Source organism: Talpa occidentalis, unplaced genomic scaffold (assembly GCF_014898055.3).
Source record: "Talpa occidentalis isolate TD23 unplaced genomic scaffold, MPIMG_talOcc4v2.1 talOcc4.8, whole genome shotgun sequence".
Taxonomy (NCBI): Eukaryota; Metazoa; Chordata; class Mammalia; order Eulipotyphla; family Talpidae; genus Talpa; species Talpa occidentalis.
Genome location: NW_023605194.1, coordinates 62,278,526 through 62,298,954, shown reverse-complemented (window position 1 = coordinate 62,298,954; position 20,429 = coordinate 62,278,526). Strand labels below are relative to the sequence as shown.

Here is a 20,429-nt window from a genome sequence, read left to right as displayed (position 1 = left end):
ACTGACACTATAAGTTTAGGCAAATGTATAACCTCACTAATTGACAATTTCATGATCTGTAAGTGTCAATAATGCTTTCTGTCTTGAAGGGTTTTTGTGAGGATAAAAGTGATAACTTTTCCCAAACCTGGAGCATGTTCTATTTCTTCCCTTTTTATACATAATCATAGAGCCAACCAGTTTTGATGACCTCTTTCCTGATTGTCCAACCATACAAGAAATCTAATGAGCTTGTCTTCTCTTTTATACAGGAAAATATTTATTTCTCTTTATAGAGAACCAATCTTTAATCAATTTTCAGTTCCTGTCTTCTGGATTAAGAAGCCATAAGTCTAAGTGACTTTGTTTCATATATCTTAGTTATAGACGAGTTTCTTAGAAAAATGAGCATCCTAAAATGGATGGAAGTGATACCGGAATTGTCAGGCCTAGTCTCTCAGCCAGGAACGGATCCCAGGCTGCAGGGCAGCGCTGAGCCCCGGCCATTAGTCCCCCACGGGTTGGTGTCTCACGAAGCCACAGTAGGAACTTCGCAGACGCTCAGGCAAGCAAGCAAGAAGAGGCAGGTTTGTTTATAGAAAGAAAAAGTTTATTGAGGAGAAAAAGAGCAGAAATAAAGTGGGACTCCCAGGCCAGGGAACCAGGCCTGGGAGGGGCAAGGAAGCCAAAGTAGAGTCGTGTCTCAGGGAATATATACTTTCTTTCCCTGATTATTCTAAAGCTCCACCAGTCTCTTTGTGATTGGTCAGTTCTCGGCTGTCTCACTTAATTTGCTACTGAGTGGGGGATCTGCACATTTCTTATCTAACAGGTCTGTCTTTCCCCATTTGTTGCATCTTTATCTTTATGGCCTAGTCTTCCAGGAGAGCATCTCCATACTTTATCTTTATCACCTGAAGCTCTTATTATAATGTCCTTTCCCCTCTGCCCAAGACACAGATGAACTTACCCTAGAATATAGCTGATTTTTATATATGAACAACTAAATGTAAAGAATAACTGGATCTGGTATGGTACACAGAGCAAAGGAATCATGCCTCAATATGCTGACTTCACTATCAAACCATTCTCTTCACCCAAAAGATACTTCTTGAGCATCTACTATGCGCCAGATCTGAGAATACAAATTAACATTGATTGTAATAAAAAATAAATGTTAAGCTTCCAAAAGCAGGTTTGCACATGGGCATGCCATTTATAATGCATTAATAATTTGGAGGTGCTTTTGACTTTTCATGGTAGTCTCTCCTTATCTGAGAGGAAGACTCCAGTGGATGCCTGAAGCTGCAGGAAGTACCAAACAAAATACTATGTTTTTTTTGCTATACATGCATACCTAAGATAAAGTATAATTTATAAATTAAGCACAGTAAGAGATGAACAATAAAATAAATAACAAAATAGAACAATTATAATAATCAAAAGTTATGTGAAAGTGGTCTCTCAAAACATTTCACTGTATGTTGTATCTTTAGAAACCAAGGAAAGCAAAATGCTGATACAGAGGGACTTTGATGTTATTTCAGCTTCAGTTCCAACACTATAATAAAACAATTATTATCACAAAGTGAGTTTTTTCCCTCAATACACACATCAGTTATGTCTAAATTCCACTGAAGTCTGCTAACTGTGCAATGGCAGTATGTCTAAAAAACAATGTAAAATGTACAAACCATAATTGAAAAATACTTGATTGCTAAAAATTGCTGTCATTATTGACCCTTCAGTGAGTCATAATCTTTTTTTCTGGGAGGGTCTTGATGAATGAATTAAGGTGGTGATTGTGAAAAATTGGGGTGGTGATGGCAATTTCTTAAATTAAACAACAAAGTTTGCTTCATCAATTCAGTTTTCCTTTCATGAAAGATTTCTCTGTAGCACATGAAGCTGTTGGTAGTATTTTACCCATAGTAGAACTTCTTTCAAAATTGGAGTCAATCTTCCAAAACTCTACTGCTGCTTGATCAACTAATTTTATATGTAATTCTAAGCCCCTGTTGTCATTTCAGCAATGTTCATAGCATCTTTACCACATGTAGATTCCATCTCAAGAAACCACTTTCTTTGCTCGTCCATACAAAGCAACTCCTTCTTTAATTTTATGATGAGATTATGACAATTCAGTCACCTCTTTAGGTTCCACTTCTAACTTGAGTTCTCTTGCTATTTATTTTCACTACATCTACATTTATGTATTTCACTGAAATCTTGAATCCCTCAAACTCATCTTTTTTTAAAGATTTATTTATTCATACAAGAAATGGGGTACAGGCCTGAGGTACGGGAGAGAATTCATCAGAGACAGAGCAGGGAGCAGAACAGGCAGATGGACCGAGAACCCTGCTAAGGGGAGCAGCAGGCGAGACAGGAGAGGTCTGCTGTGCCATGAGGGTATCTCCCTGGCCTGCCAGGAATTGAACCCGTGCTGCAGAGGCTGTGGACAGCTTTACAGTGCTGCGCTCAACCCGGGAGGCCCCCCTCAAACTCATTCATGAGGGTTGGAATCAACTTCTTCCAAACTGCTATCCATGTTGATATTTTGACATCCTCCAATGAAATCACAGATGTTCTTAATGTCACATAGAATAATGAATCCTTTCAATTGGCTTTGCCCAAATCCACCAGACAGTTATAATCTTATGAAATGTATTTCTTAACAAATATGATTTGAAAGTTGAAATCACTTCTTGATTCATGGTTTGCAGATCGAATGCATGTTAGCAAACATGAATCTCTTTGTACATCGCCACTAGATGCATGATCAATAAGTTGCAATATTTTGAAAAGAAACTTTTTTTCTGGTAGCAAATTATTCAATAAACTATGTTGTAAATGGATGCACTGCTATCCAAATTTTTTGCTGTATTTATAGAGAACAGGGAGTTTAGATTTAGCATAATTCTTAAGGACCTTGGGAGTTTTGGAATGGCAAATGAGACTTGGCTTCAACTGAGAGACATAATCTACATTAGTCCCTAATAAGAGAGTCTGTCTGTTCTTGGAAGCTTGAATTTAAGTATTGACTTCTCTCTAGCTATGAAATTCCTAGATGATACCTTCTTCCAACAGAAAGCGTGTTTGTCTGCACTGAAAAAACTGCTGTCTAATGTAGCCACCTTCATCAATAATCTTACCTACAGCTAGATCTTCTGGATAACATGCTGCAGCTTCTATGTCAGCACTTGCTGCTTTACCTTGTAGTTTTATGTTATGAAGATTTTTTTTCTATCTTAAATCTTATGAACCAACTTATGCTATTTTTAAACTCTTCTACATTTTCCTCACCTCTCTCAGCCTTCAAAGAATTGAATAGTTAGAACTTTTTTCTCAGTTGGGCTTTGGCTTAATGGAATGTTATGGCTGGTTTGAATATTTATCCAGGCCACTCAAAATTTCTCCTTATCAGTAGTTAGGGTGTTTGCTTTTTTTACATTTATATCTTCACTGAAGTAGAACTTTTAATTTCCTTAAAGAACTTTTCCTTTGCATTCAACACTTAGCCAACAAAATGGCACAAAAGGCCTAGCTTTTTGCATATCTCAGCTTTTGACATTCCTTTCTAAGCTTAATCATTATTAACTTTTCATTTAAAATTAGAGATATGAGTCTTCCTTTCACTTGAACATGAGGTTATTGCTGCATTATTAATTGGTTGAATTTCAATATTGTTGTCTTTCAGAGGCCTGAGGTGAGTGAGGGAGATAGGGAAAAGCTGATAGGTGGAACAGTAGAACACACATTTACTAAGTTTGCAGTCTCGTATGGGTGCAGTCCATAGCACCCCAAAACAATTACAATAGTAATATCAAATATCACTGATCACATATCACTATAACAGATAAAAATAATGAAAATTTTGAAATATTGTGAGAATTAAAAGTTGTGACACAGACAAAAGTAGAGTGTGTGCTGTTACAAAAAAATGGCACTGATAGACTTGCATTGCCACACACATTCACCTTGTAAAAAAATGCATTATCTGTGAAGTGCAATAAAGTAAGGTGTGTCTGTACTGTATTTGCATGTCTCATGTTTTAAAATAATGTGAATTTATGATCTTTTCCTAGGGCAAAATGTATAGCTTTAAACAAAAGCTCTTTAGTAGCATTAATTTCTCTTTTCAGGATGACAGTTCCCTTCTTCTAGCTTTCTCTATATAGCTTGTCATCTTGTTAATAATATTAGTTCTTCTTCCTAATCAGATAATCATAGCTAATGAATAGTATGTGAATTGGGCACTAGGAAGTAATACCACTGAAAGCATAGCAAAGAGCTAATAACTAAGATAAGTAATTAACAAAGAGTTAATTACTAAGGGACTTGTAAATTAAAATCATTAAAACTTTTTGGACATTTATCCCACAGCTACTTTATTTGATAGTCAGGAATTATTTATATTTTGGGGCACAAAGGAAAATGTTTTCCCACCTCATATGGGCTCCTTTTTAAAGCTGGATAGACAAATTAACATTAGACAGGTTAGTAAGAGAAAGGACCATCATTTATTAATATATTAATGGGGAAGTTACATGGTTGTAAATTTTAAAGAATAATGCAACAAACCAGGAATATTTATTTATTTTGTGTTTAGGGACCTGTCATATCAAGGAGAGGGAGGAGGAAACTTCACACAACTGACAAGACGTCCTCCCAAACTACAATCGTCTAAGTTATAAAGGGGAGGTAGTCGCTGCTGCTTCTATTAGGAATAAGGGCAAGTGACAAATGCCCCTAAGCTTTCACTGCTACTAATTTACAATCTCCCTTTAAGTAATGACAACAGACTTCCCCAGGCTCAAAGGGTCTCCACTGGCCCTTAGTTTATATCAAGGTTACCTTATTGGGAGAGCATACTGAGCTTACTGAAAAAACCCTACATTCAGGGAAGACCTGTGAAACCTTTAGGCACTTTGACAGCAGAACTAGACATTTGCTAATGGACATATCTGACCTGCAAATATAATGGGATTTAATTTTCATTTCCAATTTCTTACTCCTTGGTTAAAGATGGATATAACAAAATTAGTTCAAAATATAGTTAAACTCAATTAAGTGAATATTTTAATAGCAAGTATTGAGTATACCTCTTAGGAAGTGACCTCTAGTCTATCAGTATGCAAATTAAACTACTCTTGGACCTTTTGAGCATAATCCCTGCTTTAGTAGAGTCTTGGCTGCAATTGCCCAAAAATGATGTCATAATTTTTAATAATATGATTTTTAATAATATATATCTGTGTTCCTTTGAGATATGTCTGTCTGAGGGGCAGATTGCCAGTCTTTGGTTTATAGGCATCTTGATGGCTGGCTATAGGAGGAGAGTTTGTTAGGAAGTATAATTATACTTTTTTTCAGTCCTCAGCTAATGGACTAGTTCCTTAAAACTTTTCTCTTGAACTAGGAGGTCTAATATAGATGGGGATACCATTTGGAGAATAATGGGTAAATATTTGTCAGGGACTTAGGATGATGGACCCACCTTTTTTTTTTTTTTTGTGGGACCCTTGCCAGCGGCGGCAGAACGAACCGGCTCAACCGCTGGGCCACCAGGGGAGGCCCCCCAGACACTTTTTGTATGAACCCTGCTACTATAGTGGGAAAAATCGGTCAATGAGCACAAGATTAGAAATCTCTTGCTCACCTTAGAAATAGTGGCATATGAAACAGTACTAGCTGTTGCCCCTCAACAAAAGGTATTGAGATTCCCTAGGTAAAGTAGTATTGGATAGTAAGTTGACCTAGACAATATGTTAACTGAAACAGGAGATGTCTGTGCAATAGCTAATTATTTCTGCTGTGCATATCTAAACATTTCATCAGAAGTGGAAACTCACTTAGAGAAAATCAGACAAGAGACCACATGATTCTAACAAATTTCACCTCTAGAACTTGGATCTGACATTAGAAAGTATATTGTCATTGATCTCTAGAGGGAGCTATCATCCATCATCAAAATATGCTGAAATTGGCATTTGCACCCATTTATATTCTAGGTCTAATATTTCTATGACCTAAACTTTGTACTTGTTGCTTATCTGGTATATTCAAAGCTGATACTGACCACAACTTCAGATCCCTCCTCCCTAAAGACATGAGTATCTCCAATTGAAGCAAAACCAGTTTTATTCCTCTGACCCAGGTCAACAATCCATAGTTAGCAGCAAGTAGTCAACATGGTCATCTCCTTTAGTCACTCAGGATTGAGGAATAGACAAGCTCAAGGGGAGAAAGAACAGTGATGGTCATCATGATGGTCGCTTCCTGCTTCTGCTTTTCTCACATGAACAGTCATGTGAGACAGTCAAAAATACCCCCTCCCAATTTAAAAAAAGGAAAGAAACCAATTTTTCATAAATTGACAAGTTGTGTTGCATAATGCAGGCTCAGAAGAGTATTCACACTCCTTAAGGTGATTGCTCATTCCCAGGACAGAAAAATGGCCATGGAAGATAGAACTAAGATGCCCTATTCATGGCAAGATGGACCATTCAGAAGCAAAGAGTGCTCAGTTTCATTGCAGTTCTAGATCCCAATTTGCGTTGCACCATGATTCAACAGAAAGCTACCAGACTTTACCAACTTACATTTCCCCCCCACACTTTAACTTCATAAATCCTTCCCCAACCTCAAGGAGACTGATTTAAGTCTTGCCTCCAGTCTCTTGCCAGGTGACCTTGAATTAAACTGGTTCTTTTCTCAAAAGCTGGTGGCAGGGCTTTTCACTTCTGTGCCACCGAGTAGTGAACCCACAACCTCATCTCATATTTGAACATACCTCCTACACAGGGTGGAATCCCTGGAAATATTTCTTAATTAGTTCAGCATCAAAGACTGAAAGATGGGTCTCAAAAGCTTGTCACCATTCCATGATGTGATATAAGCAGTGCTCTGTATAGCTTGTATTTTTAAAAATTTATGTGTAAACTCAATTTGCAAACATTTGATCCATACTTTCCAAGAAGAAAATGGGGCATTTTGACTGTGACAAGGAAGAAACTCACAAAGACTGAATACTCTGGACCCAAACCGAGAATCATACCCCTAGACCAACGAGCCAGCTCAAGACTGAATACTCTGAATGCTCAAATTTTTTTCCAAAAAAGTTGAAATGACCAAAAATGGGTAGTATAAAAGGTCTGAAATGTGAATAAAAGGCAAATGATAAACAAATGGGGAAAAAGATAATTTTATATCTCCATAATAATGAAGGCTAAAAAATCAGAGAAATATTGATTATATAGCATATTAGGAATAATATTAGCTAATCCATTAATCATTTATTGGGCAAATCCTTTGTTGAGTATCTACTATGTGCCAGGCTTTGTCTGATAAATGCTTGGGGACAGAGTAGTGAACAAACAGACAAGAACTCTGCTGTCATCAAGGGTGTCTTTTACAATTAAGATGTATTGGTCAGGATTCTTCACAGATATGGAACCAGAGGTATGTATGTGTGGAGAGAGAAAAGAGAGAGAGGGGAGAGAGAGAGATTGATTTTAAAGAATTGACTCATGCAAATAAAGAAATTAGGTAAATTCAAAATCTGACAGGATAGACTAGCAGGCTGGAGAGTCAAAGAAGAGTGGTAGTTTGAGTTCAAAGGCAGTCTGGAAACAGAATTCCCTTTTCCTGTGGGTTCTCGGTCTTTGTTCTGTGAAGGCCTGTAACTGGACGAGACTCACACATCATGGAGAGTAATCTGCTTTACTCGATGTCCACCATTTTAAATGTTAATCTCATCCCCTCAAAAACATCTTCTCAGTCAGAATAATGTTTGGGCAATTATCTGGACACCATCTTTCATTATCTGCAGGATTTGAAGTCCTGCAAGTCATAAAATTTGCATCTCATTTTCCCTTTGAATCATTCAGGAAAATGTTAAATGAGAGCACCAATCCCTGGAGGGTTATTTACCCATTTCCAAGGGACATTTGCTTGGCCTTTTACAATTTCATTCAAATATATCATCCTGTGCTAGTTACAAGAAACCTGCGCATGAGGAATTATCACTGTCTTGTATTACAATTGAGAAAGCTGAGCACAGAGTACATGAAATGACTTGTCCAATAACCCAAAATTAAGAGCAGCCAAAGAAGAACTCAGCACTTCTGGCCCAAATCTGAGCTGTTTCAGGCATGCAAATTACATTCCTAATTACTTTTTGCTCCATTTAGGCATGCAAACAACTCAATTTGTTTTCAGACAATTAGTTGGCAAGAAGCAGAAGTGCTAATTACACAAGGAACTTTCAAAGCCAAGGCATGTTAAGGACAAGGAGGGTGTCTGGCAGGAGTTCTCTGCATAGTGGAAGCCAGCCCCTGTGCTGTAGTTTGGAAAAAACTGTAACAAGACCCCCACATTTAGGGTTCTGGCTGGCAAGGAAGATGAAACTCCCTAGCCTTGGCCAGCAGTTTTGGAAGTAGCAGAGTTTTTGTTTCTCTCCTTACAATTTGAGAGCAGCTATGATGAGTGCAGGTCCTTGCAGAGGTGGCTTCTGGAATGGACAAATAGGAACTGGAAGTGCACAAAGGAATCACCGGAAGTCTGTTAGACTCTGCGTTGGCTAATTTTAAAATTCTCAGAAACAGGCTAGGTGAAGGTTTTGCCCTCGTATCAGATGAGAAATTAAGAAAACTGTGAGATAATCATTCATTATTTGCATTAGTGATAAATCACTTTGTATAGCCAACCAGGTTGCTAAATAGAAGGAATGAAGAAGGCATGGCCAGACCCAGAAATCGATGACCCATGTCGCTCAATCCTCTTACACATCACCCAGTATGATACCTCTCCTCAGCTTCCCAGGAACTATCAACACTAGAGGGCTACCGTGGCACTTTCCAATGTAGTAGCATCTCAGTGACTGAACTCAACAGACTGCATTGGGATTACTCAAAGAATCAGTGTGGCAATTGATCCTGAGAGGTGAGCTAGGATTTGAAAAGGAAATAAAAGGAAATAAAACTCTTATTTCTGTTCTTAGTGAAGTTCCAAGCAAGCAAGAAAAGCATTTTAAAAAGCAGCAAGACAAAAAAGGCATGGGGCAGTGGAAAAATGACAGCCCTGACAATGGCAAGAATGAAGAGACTGAAGCCTGGAACTGTCAGTGAGATTTTTCAAAAGTGAGCACTAACTTGAGACTGACAGCAAATGTGCAAGCTGCCAACAGACTATGATCATGGAAAAGAGTGTTTTACTTCCAGTCAAAACCCAAAGGGGTTGTATTCCGTATGACTTGTGCTCTGCTACTGCAAAAAAAAAAAAAAAAAAAGCTCTCTTATGAGAAGGACTAAAGTAGATCCAGACCATTCAATACTGGGAGGATGAGGGTTGGCTTCAGAAAACAGAAAGAAGGGGAATAGAAGAAGGACATTTCAAGAAAAAACAATGTCTCAACAGAAAATTATTTTTAACCTATCAAAATATTACCAGTGGTTAGTTCTAGTTGGCTAGACTATGAGTGACTTTACTTTTCATTTTTGCTTAACTCTGTTTTTCTCTACAATGGACATGTGTTAGATATATAATTAAAAAATAAAAAGAGGCAACTTCAGAGGTAGCAGGAATGTTTTAAACCTAAAAATCTTTACTAATTTCTCATTTGAGTTAGTCTTTGTCAATAAGATTAAAAAATCTGATTCATAGGGGCCTCCCTGGTGGCACAAGGGGTTAAGCACTGCACTATGAAGCAATCTGCAGCCTCTGCAACATGAGTTCGATCCCTGGCCAGGGAGCAACGCACATGGCGCAGCAGACCTCTCCTGCCTCGCCCTGCTGCTCCCCTAAGCAGCATGTTTCAGTCAGTCTGTCTGTTCTGTTCCCCATTCTGTCTCTGGTGAATCCTCTCAACCTCCGCACCTCTGGCCTGTACTCTAGCTCTTGTATGCATAAATAAATAAATCTTAAAAAAAATCTGAATCATAACAATAATGGATCTATAATAGCAGCTTAGAATTTAGACTTTGAAAAAATTCTGAATCTTTGAATAATAATCCAATTAAGTGCTAATAAGCACTCAATCCATACAAATGTTCTATCTTAAACTCTTATAGATTTATTTGGAAGTCCTACAGCTATACTAAAAAGAATCATAAACATTGGCCTTGAACTGGATATATTTCCTTAAACTAGTGTTAAACTATATTTCCTTAAACTGGATATATTTCCTTAAACATTTGCCTTTAGTCAACTGAGACTATGTATGTCACTGCTCAAAATAGCAGAGTTGCTTAATAATGATGAAAACAGTTTTATTTTGGAATAAAATTGCACAAAGGTGTCACATGAAAAGGAACTTATCTTCTTAATTTATGAAATTGCAAGCTCTCATATACAAACCACCACAAACTGGTAACTCCAGTTTGCTTAAGTTTTTTTGTGGTCTTTTTTCCTATGGGTGAGTGTATCATTTTATTTCCTGATTCCATTGCGACAAAGAGTGAATGGCTCCAGATAATTAACTGCAGCTGTCACTCAACCCCCCAGTAATTGTGCCCTGACTTTGTCTCCTCCCTGTCTCCTCCCAGTCTCGGCTCTCTTGGTCTCTGGGCCTTTGAGGCCTGAGATTCAATCTCTGGCACAAGATAGGGTTACAGTCGCCCCTCCCAGACAGAGTGTGTTTTGCAAGGGCAACTGGTAGAAAGGTTCTGGAGTAGCCCCTCCAGGAAGACTGGTTTATAGCAAGTTCTGTCTCTGACTAAATCTTGCCTTATTTTCTTAAGGGATACTTATCAGATGTGTAAACCCTATTAGCCACATTCTGAGAGATTCTTAAGGTGAGAATATAACATTTGAATTGATAATGAGACAAATAAAAAGTGTCATAATTAAGCATCTCATCAAGCTAGCACTTAATTATGAAGAGCTAGATGTGTTTCTCAGAATAATGTCTATTTGTACACATCTAGAAAAGACATGGTCTGACTTTTTTGTGTGGCCTATAAACAGAATTTCTAATAATATAATAATGATCTAAAAATGTAATATTGATTGTTTGCTCACCCATTGGCCCACCTAGGGGGAAAGCATTCATTTGTATGTATAAGTTCTAGAAAGTTTGTTTTAAAATATCAGGAATATGACTTTGTATTTTAACCCTGGTAATACTACTATAATGTTTATCCTCACATACAAGTATAATCACATAAAATACTTAACTAGAAAAGCAAGCTAATAGAGTGATTTGAAAGATTCAAACATGTAAATCGAAAGTGTACATTTCAACCGGACTCTGAACTTTCAAACAGATTGGTAAGAAGAGATGGGTTGTGACATGCCAGGGCAATGCTCTGCCATGCAAATTCAATCTCATAATTCGGCTAAGAGTAACAGAAGACAAAGAAGCACAGGGGAGGATGGTAGAGTCAGAAATTAAAATAAAGTGCTGACACCAGTGGAAAAGCCAGCTAATTCCTAAACTCTTAAACATACGAACTGATATTTTGTATCTTATCATATTTACCATTTAGAGAAGAGAGAGTTTTAGAGAGGACACAGTGCAAGTCCCCAACTAGAGAAGTGACTGGCCCCTGGCCATGCAGAACTGTCAGGGCTAATTTTGTAGCCCCCGTCTCCAAATCCTATGTTGTCTTACACCCACCTCCACGCCCCAGTACCCAAGAGTGTCACCCTGTTTGGACATAAGGTATCTTTAATGAGGAAATTAAATCCTAATGAGACCCATAGGGTGTGTCCTAATCCAACATGACTGCTAGCCTTATGCCCTAAGAGGACATTTGGACACAGACACAAAAGAGTTGATGATGTGAAGATACAAGTCAGGGAGAGAAGCCTGGAACAAATCTTTCCAAGAACAAGAGAAAGGGGGTGTGGGGAGAGAAAGAGGGAGAGCGGGAGAGGGAAGGGGAGAGAGGAAGGAAAGAAGGAAGGAAGGAAGTCTGCCAACGCCTTGATCTTGGACCTCCAGCCTCCAGAACCGTAAGAAAAGAAACTTCTCTTGTTAAAGCTCTCCAGTCTCTGGTCTTCTGTTTTAACAGCCACAGGGTCTGTATACAAGGACCACACTACAGTTTCTTGATTCCCACAGACTCAAGATTTGAGGTGTGCTAGTGATGGTCATAGCTGAGCACGAAGGTTTCCTGCTTTAACTTCACTAAGCTAACCAGACAAGAGATCTCTAAAGGTCTTTAGAGATGGACTCATCATCAGGGGCCTACAGGAACCTGAACTGCTTTTCCCAGCCTTGTAGGCCCCACTATGTGGGCTGAAATCTTGGGGTCCTCTGCTGTCAAGGAGAGGAAGCTCAGGTAAGCCTGCCTGCTTACTTTTTACACTTTTAGCTACTAAAAAAATACTCAAGGAAAAAGAATTTATAAACAGACCATTAATAGTTCACTGTTTCCAATTATATGATGCACTTCTAATATATTGGCATAAAATAAATAGTAATATTTTTGTAGAGGCACATTATTTAAAAAACAAAAATAAAATAAAATTTTCTATGTGAAAGGTTATCAGAGAAGATGACTTTGTTCTTGTTTTAAAAATGTGTTAAAAAAAAAAAAGAGGGGGGGGGTGATCTTAGCCTAGTACTGCTGCTTTTTGAAAGCCAGTTTCTGGGAGGACCAGGAGAGAAGTAGTTGAAGCAATTGGAGTAAGTGACTGGTAATGCTGCTATAATACTTAACCATGTAAATTGAAAGTGTACATTTTAACCGGACTCCGAACTTTCAAACAATATAAATAATATAATAAATATAAATATAAATAAAAGAGAGAACCTGGAAAACTCCATCTGGGAAGAAATTTTGAGTTTAGTACAAGAGTAAGAAAAATAGCTCTCAATCCCTGAGAGACATCAGAACCATGTAGGGATGGGTCAAAAAAAAAAAAAAAAAAAAAAAAAAAAAAAGCTTTACCTGTACCCCTGATCTAAAGAGTCAGGTTCTGTGACAGTGGGTCTCTCCTTCTGATTATCTTCAACAAAGTTCCATGGTTATTTTTACACCTATCACGGCTGGAAATCAGCCGTGCTAGAGGAAGCAAAATCTGAGGTTAGCAGGCTACAATATTTACATGAGAGAAAAGTTTTATGCACTAAAACATCTGTGTTCTGCACTTGCAAATTAGAATTTGCTTTTCTTGAAGAAATAATGACTCTTCCAAAAATACTCCTGAGAAGAAGTTATCTTTGGTGAGGAAATGGGTAACATGGGGCTATAAAATCCTAAACTAGAGCCCTGCAGCCTTTACTGTTCTGAGTTGTCAGAGTTAACACAGAACTAAAGTATCCTGGTATAACAGACAATAGCGGTCATGGGAGGCTTGTCAAAATAGAGAGGTGCTGGACAAAAGGGCAGACCATTGTCAAGGGGATTAGGGCCATGTGGCATCTGGGACTAAATCTTCCATTTTTCCTAACATTTAAATGGTAGCAACTAAAATTAAAAATACATGTACATGCATACATACTATATGTTTCACGATGCAGATAAAACAAAACATACTTTGGGGCCCTATTTTTGAAATCACACTTAAATTCATACAGAACTTTATATGAAAAAAATCAGTACACTAGGATCAAGGATCCTTTTGGGACGATGTCTAGAAACCAAAGCTCAAACCTCAGCATGGGCAAGACCTTACTTAACTTACCGAGTCCTCTCTATCTCTCAGTCTCTCTGTGTGTTTGTCTCTCCTCTCCTCTCTTCTGCCAAGATTCTGCCCTTGGAAATGAAAAGTATTGACTTTTCTAGCATCATTCATTTGTATGGATTCCCAGATAGTCACCCTGGTGAATGATTCCATAATGCCGCATAACTTGAGACTCAAGGACAATATGTCATTAATTAACCAAATGCCAATTGTATTTTAATTTTGCCAATTTATCCCAGTTCACAGCTTAAAGAAATCCACAGAAGGCTTACTCAGCTTGCTGGGCTGAGCACATTTGGAGATTGAAATTGTAGATTGGAGATTGAAATTGTAGATAGAGTTGCTAATTTTTAAGATGGACCTTACTGAAAATGCATAACTGTGTACTAAATTCACTGTTATTCTTACTTAGTCAAACTTGGATCCTGTCTAACAGAGCTATGATTCTGTTTCTAAATGCCTGTTGATGGTGTTGGCTTGATTGCAGGAAAGCTCATTTCAAATCAAGAAGGGAGCTGTGATCACAGGGAAGAACCAGCTCATATACCTCCAGGGAAGGTGAAGTTACCAACCTCAGTGGTAACTGCTTTATAATTCAGGGTTTACTGTTCATACTCTCACTACAAAGAAAATAAAGGAAGGCAAGAAGATTGAATTAGACTGAATTAAATATATTTTGTTGGTTTATGACTACAATTATGCAAAAAGCTAAAGACAACTTATTTTTCTTTTTAAAGCAAAAGGCTTCCAGAAACTGAAAAGGAATTAATGGGTAGGTAAATGCTATTTTCCCACTATTGTGAATATATATAAACATACATAGCAAAAGAGAGCTATAATACTACCTACTAATAGTTTTTACATTGATTCTGCAAATGATTTTTTAGTAATAAGTTACACGGCATAAATATATATGCCCACTACATCTAAGAAATGTTTTATAGGGGCCTCCCTGGTAGCCTAGGGGTTAAGTGTCAATGCTGTCACCAAGATGGCCTGAGTTGGATCCTCGCCAGGGAGATGACCCACATGGTGAAGCAGACCTCTCCTGTCCTGCCTAGGGTTCCCCTTAGCACTGTATTTCAGTAAAATAGTCCTGCTGTCCTCCCCACTTTGTTTTTGGTTAATCCTCTCACCCCTTGGACCTCTGGCCTATCTCTGGCCAGTTCTTCTATGCAAAAATGAATTTAAAAAAAAATTATAATTATAAGACATAAGTAATAAATAGACTACTAATTTATTATTTATGCCTTATAATTTATAATTAAGAATTATATAAATAAGAATTATAAAATCCAAGTTCATTTAATAAGTGCCTTCTATAATGCACCCAATAAATCAAGATGAAAATTATGTAGAAAGAGTTATGTACATGCATGCAATTATAAATATGTATAGGCAAGACTAACAGACTGTAAGTAAAATAAAAAATACTTGTATTAGGTAGTAAAATAATGGTGAGTTAATTAAAAAATACTTTTAGTTTCATATCATATGGTCTATTTCTCTATATCTATTTAAAGGAAAGAGATCCACTCACTGTCCTAAAATTGATTTCAATTTGCTTTTTGTCTTATGGATTGTGTTAAATTATATACTTTAGTTATTTTTCATTATAAGTGAATAGTCTTTAGTGTACATTACAAAACATGTGCTCATTAAGGGACTTTTGGGATTCAAGATAATGAACCAAAGGCCCTTAAATCACCAGGGGCTTTCAGGGGGGTTTCCATATTCAGGTTTGGTACAATATCTTAGAAAAAGGTTATTTTCTCCAACTGAAAGTTATGCTATAGTGATGTGGCTTCCTAAAGCATTCTTTAGAGAGATTAATCCTTACACTTTCACTTTAAGAACTGTTTAAACAACATCAAAACCCTGAGTTCTCCCTGCCACTAGTTCACCTCCCCTCCCCCTTCAAACTCAGCAAGAAACAGTTTTCTTAAATTAAATTCTAATTTGCTATCCAGATTGGTATTGTGGTTCAGTCATGGACAATAGAAGACTTCATTTGTCTAGTTGTAGTTAATAGTGGGAACCCAGATGGCCTCCATATATCAATTTCATTTTTGCCCCCAATATTGCAGTCAATTAAAAATTAAAAAAATTGCTTTCTCATACTGGTTGCTAATGTTGTAAATTATATTTCATGATTTTATTTTCTTCATAAAGATTTTCAGGTCTTTTGTGTGAAAACAAAAATAAATAGAAACACTTTATAACACATATTTCATGTTTCTTAGGCTGGTTGCAGAAGATAATTAAATTATAAATTGAGCAGCTATTCTTTATTTTCTTCTCCAAACTATTCTGTATAATTGCTTTTAAATATACTGGATTCCTTTTTTAAATGCCCTCTTCTTTCCCTCAACCATAATTTTAAGACAATTATGCTAAGGAATGTAGAAGAAATTGACTCTTTGGTATATCTAATCAAAGACCCAACAAATACAAGACAAAACCTGTAGGGGTCATAGGCCATTAACAAAAATAAATAAAATAAAAAGTGGAGCCCATAGCTATTTATGACACAAATTTCTAAGCTTGACTCTTTTCTGTCTCCTTTAGACATCTGCTATTGTTGGTGCCATGGAAACAACACCCAGAAGCAAGGGAAGAGAACTAACTCTGAAACAACAGAAAGAAGGCAAGAGAAGCAAAGAGGTAAAAGTTGGGGATAACTTGCTGACTATAGAGAACTTTAGAGATAGAAAAGAGGAGAAAAGAGAAGTGAACATATGGCCACTCCCAGTGACATGATTAAACAAAATTTGCTTGTCTGTTCCATGAAATTAGCATTCCTACCCCCATTTTAGTTTCTATTGCTGTTCACGATTTAAGCACTATTAAGTGCAAAGGCAGAAAAGGAAGCAGTTTTTAGGAGACACAAAGGTGAAATGAGCCTATAGAAACGTCTTTAAGAATAGAAGCTTGAGGGGCCTCCCCGGTGGCACAAGGGGTTAGGATGCAACCTATGAAGCAGGAGTTCAATCCCCCACAGTGGAGTGGCCCAGCAGACCTCTCCTGATTTCACTGCTGCTCCCCTCAACAGTGCACTTCTGTCTGTCTGCCTGTTCTGTTCCCCACTCTGTCTCTGGTGAATCCTCTCACCCCCCACATCTCTGGCCTGTACCCCAGTTCTTGTATGCATAAGTGAATGAATCTTTAAAAAAAAAAAGAAAAGAATAGGGGCTTGATAGTGGGTGCAAGGCAGGATGCTGTGTAATTATATTTAAAAAAATCATATTAGAGAGGAGAAATGGAAGATATACTACAAAATGTAAACAATTATCTAGTTGATGGGATTATGTCATAGTTTTTAAATCAACTGCATTATAATTTTATTTAATAAACTTCAATTTCCTATTGATATACAAACAAGAATAAAGGCAAATTGTTTCATTTATAGCATTTTAGATTTACAAGTATATGTATATATAAATAAATGTTTATATCTATATGGTATAGTTCTGGGCTTTGAAAGTTTCGCTACACTTACTAAAATGGCTGCCCCAGGACCTATGAGAGCTTTTCAAAACAACCAATACTACAATAGCACAATGGTTAATGATAAGGGAAAGAATAGTATTGTCTGAGGTTGTATGAATGGTGTCTCAATTTTTAATCTTAAAGTTTCCTTAGAACTAAGAACGTTTTTAAAAGAGTCCAGGTATCAGACATTATTTCTGAAAGACCTGGAAAGGATTAGATTTGCAATTATGAACTGGTTCCAGATTATCACTACTTTTTCCCTTTCAACTCTGCTGTAATCCGGAAATCGGCTGCAGTCGACAAATTAGTTGCCTGAGTTTTGGAATTAAATCTAAATTAAACCACAGCTCTGCCACTTACAAGCTGTGTGATCTCCACTGAATTATGTCAGCCGGCTGAATCCCATTTGTCGTGTGTAAAATGGAGAAAAGCACACCTTCCTCACGGTAGCACCCCTGGGAGATGGTCATGCCATTTGTGAACACTCTTACCAAGTCCCAGGAACTTTCCTGGGCCCAATAAAATAGAATGTATTGACTTTCAGAGGTTTTAGGGTCCAAAAGTACCTCTGGAAATCAGGCCTCTGATAAGTCATCCAATTGGCATTTCCGAGACAAGGCCTCCCACAGAGAGACGGCTGCTGTCCATGCCTCCAAGCCCAGATCAGATGCTCCCTGGGCGCTGCCCGGGAGGAGGCTTGGCCGCCCCAGCTGGGGGCCTCGCTGCCCCACCCTTGGGGTTTCAGAAGTACAGTGGCAGGGCAAGATAGAAGGGGGACAGCAAGGAGATGAGTTTGAACAAGAAAAAAAAACACACCAAACCTAATAAGGCGGTTTACCGTCTTAAGAAGAGAGATTCCCGGAAGGGAAACAAAACAGTTTCTTTTCCGGTGTTGCCAGAAGAAGGTAAACAAGCGGCGGGCAGGAGCACAAAGCCCCGAGAGAGCTTTTACCAAGAAAGAAACGGTGCGGTCTGAAGTCTCAACTGTAACCACTGCCCGGGAGTTGATTTACTCCCAGCTTGTGACAAATTGCCGGGGAAAAAAGTGTAGTATCAGCTCTAAAGAGCTCAAGTTTTCACCGTTCCAAGCACACGCGCGCGTGCACACACACACGCACACGCATACACACACACACATGCGCGCGCGAAAGCAGAAGTGAACTTTGCCTTCAATTATGTCAAGAAGAATTATGTCAATTCTGTCAAGAATTATTCAGCACATTTCCCCCCCTCTCCCGCGAGCCTCTCCTTCCAGCGACCCCACTCTCCCAGGCTCCTGCCGGCTCCCCGCGCACAGGAGATGCTCTGGCCTCGGGCCTTTGGAGCACCCGGGCGGGAGCGGCTCTGGGGAGCCTGTCAGCTCCCTTGGAGTGGGCAGCCCGCGCGCTCACCCAGCGCCGTGCCCTTCTCGCCCCACAGTGCCTGCTCCAGCCGGACCAGGGCGCGCCCCCGCCAGGGAGGAGAGGACTCACCAGAGGCAAGAGAACCGAGCTTCTGCCCATGGCTGGGGAGCACTCCGCCGAACAGAAGCGTCTCCACGCCCAGCAGAGCCGGCCTGCCCGCTCAGAGAAGAGAAACGTCTCCAGGAGATCCAGGTCCAGTCAGCGCTCCCCGCGAAGCCTCAAGCCTCGCCCCGGGCACACCCACAGAGTTCTGTAAAGCCGCTTTCCTTTCTCCAGAAGCTTTTCAGAGCAAGCACCTTGGGCGAGTGGGTCTTCAGAGACACCCAGGGCAAAGTGACAGAGTAGCCAGAGGCCCCTTGGGAGTAGGAGGAAGCATTGCTGGGGAACCCCGGGTTGGGGAGGGCGCCTTTGATTTAGCAACTCCTGCTGGAGGTGGAGGGAGAGTCACGGTTTTTGCACAAACGGGCAATCCCCTCTCAGGACTTTTTTTTTTTTCTTCTTCAGTCAGCTGGTAAACCCAGTGCAGGTAGGACCTTGAGAGCACACCTGCTGTCCTCCCTAAATCTTTGTGCTGTAGCTCAACCTGGAAAGGTTTTGTCTGGGTGTAGTGCTGGCAACAATCAGAAGGTGATCTGACCTGCAACTCAGCTCACTGAACTGTGGCTGCTACTTGAGAAATTCCCAGGAGCCCTTGACTGGAGTTTGAAGTGACAGTTGCCAAGTGAAAGGGTTCACATATTGTGCTTTGGGGTATTCTGAAGACGGGTGACCTCTTAGTTTTTATTTCTCATGAGAACAAAGTAACTTGTATGACAAATTACACAGCTCTAGCCCTATGAAACAATCACAATTACTTGCCTTCCTTTGTTAGTCATTTCCTGGTCAAGTCTCTTGAAAAAAATTTTTTTGGGTGCTCTGATTAACTTGCAACAAAGTCACCATTGTTTTGAAAAGTGGATATATGTTTAGATAGCTTTGCAAGAATTTTGCAAAAGGACAATTTGTGTGATGTCATTAATGAGTGTGATTTTGAATATAATTCTAAAATAAAAAGGTCATTTAAATAAAAAAGTACAGCAAAAAACGAGGAAGGACAAAAGAAGCAGAAATGTGACCAAGAGGGAAGGGGAGAAAGACAGAGAAAGGAAAATTGGCAGTCAACATCTTCCATTTAAGAGCCAGCAATTTTCACAAATGGTTCTTCTTTGCTTAGTGTTTATCTTTTAGCCCAGAGAAGTGGATGTTTATTTACTTACTTACAAGTGATAATTGTAGCAAAAAAAAAAAAAAAGTAAGTAACATGGGCAGCATTGATTAGTTAATAAAAAGCCAAATCAGGAATTAAAAAAATATTCTTGCTCCGTAGGTCCTGCTCTTTCTAACCACTCCTCCTCTATCCCCCTACCCAGGGGCCCCTCCCAAACCCTCTCCACCCCTCCCCCATTACCAGAAAGTAAGACATGTATTTTGTGGGGAGAAACATATTTATGTGTTTCAGGATTTTAGAAAAATTCTGGGTTAGCTTAATTAAAACAAGCCTCTTCCCAAACTTCTCAGAGCCTTCATTAAGCTAATATGCATTATGCTAAGAGAGGGCTATGACATATGCTGTTCCTTAAACTTCCATGTCTTCCTTAAGGAGTCCTGTGGAGAACATTTATAAATGAATACTTCATGAATAATGGTGCTCTGAGGAAAATAGTTCAAACATCTCTGATTAATTGTGTATTATAGTAACACATTCCTAAGGGCCTCCAAACCTTCAGGAGCAAAGAAATGCAATTTTATTTTTATTTATTTATTTTTTTAAAGATTTATCTATCTATGCGTACAAGAACTGGGGTACAGGCCAGAGGTGTGGGGGGTAAGAGGAGTCACCAGACACAGAGTGGGGAACAGAACAGGCAGACTGACTGAAAT

At 38.8% G+C, this 20,429-nt stretch overlaps 1 protein-coding gene across 2 annotated transcripts in view; it reads right to left on the bottom strand.

Moving 5' to 3' along the window:
* Positions 1-18,956, bottom strand: part of FAS (Fas cell surface death receptor) — a 44,038-nt gene extending 25,082 nt beyond the window's left edge. For both annotated transcript variants that reach the window (XM_037496575.2, XM_037496576.2), the window contains exon 1: positions 18,579-18,956. In XM_037496575.2, coding sequence (XP_037352472.1) covers positions 18,579-18,608 — 30 coding nt within the window. In that variant the 5' untranslated portion in view covers positions 18,609-18,956. The remainder of the gene's footprint in view (positions 1-18,578) is intronic.
* Positions 18,957-20,429: the final 1,473 nt, after the last annotated feature.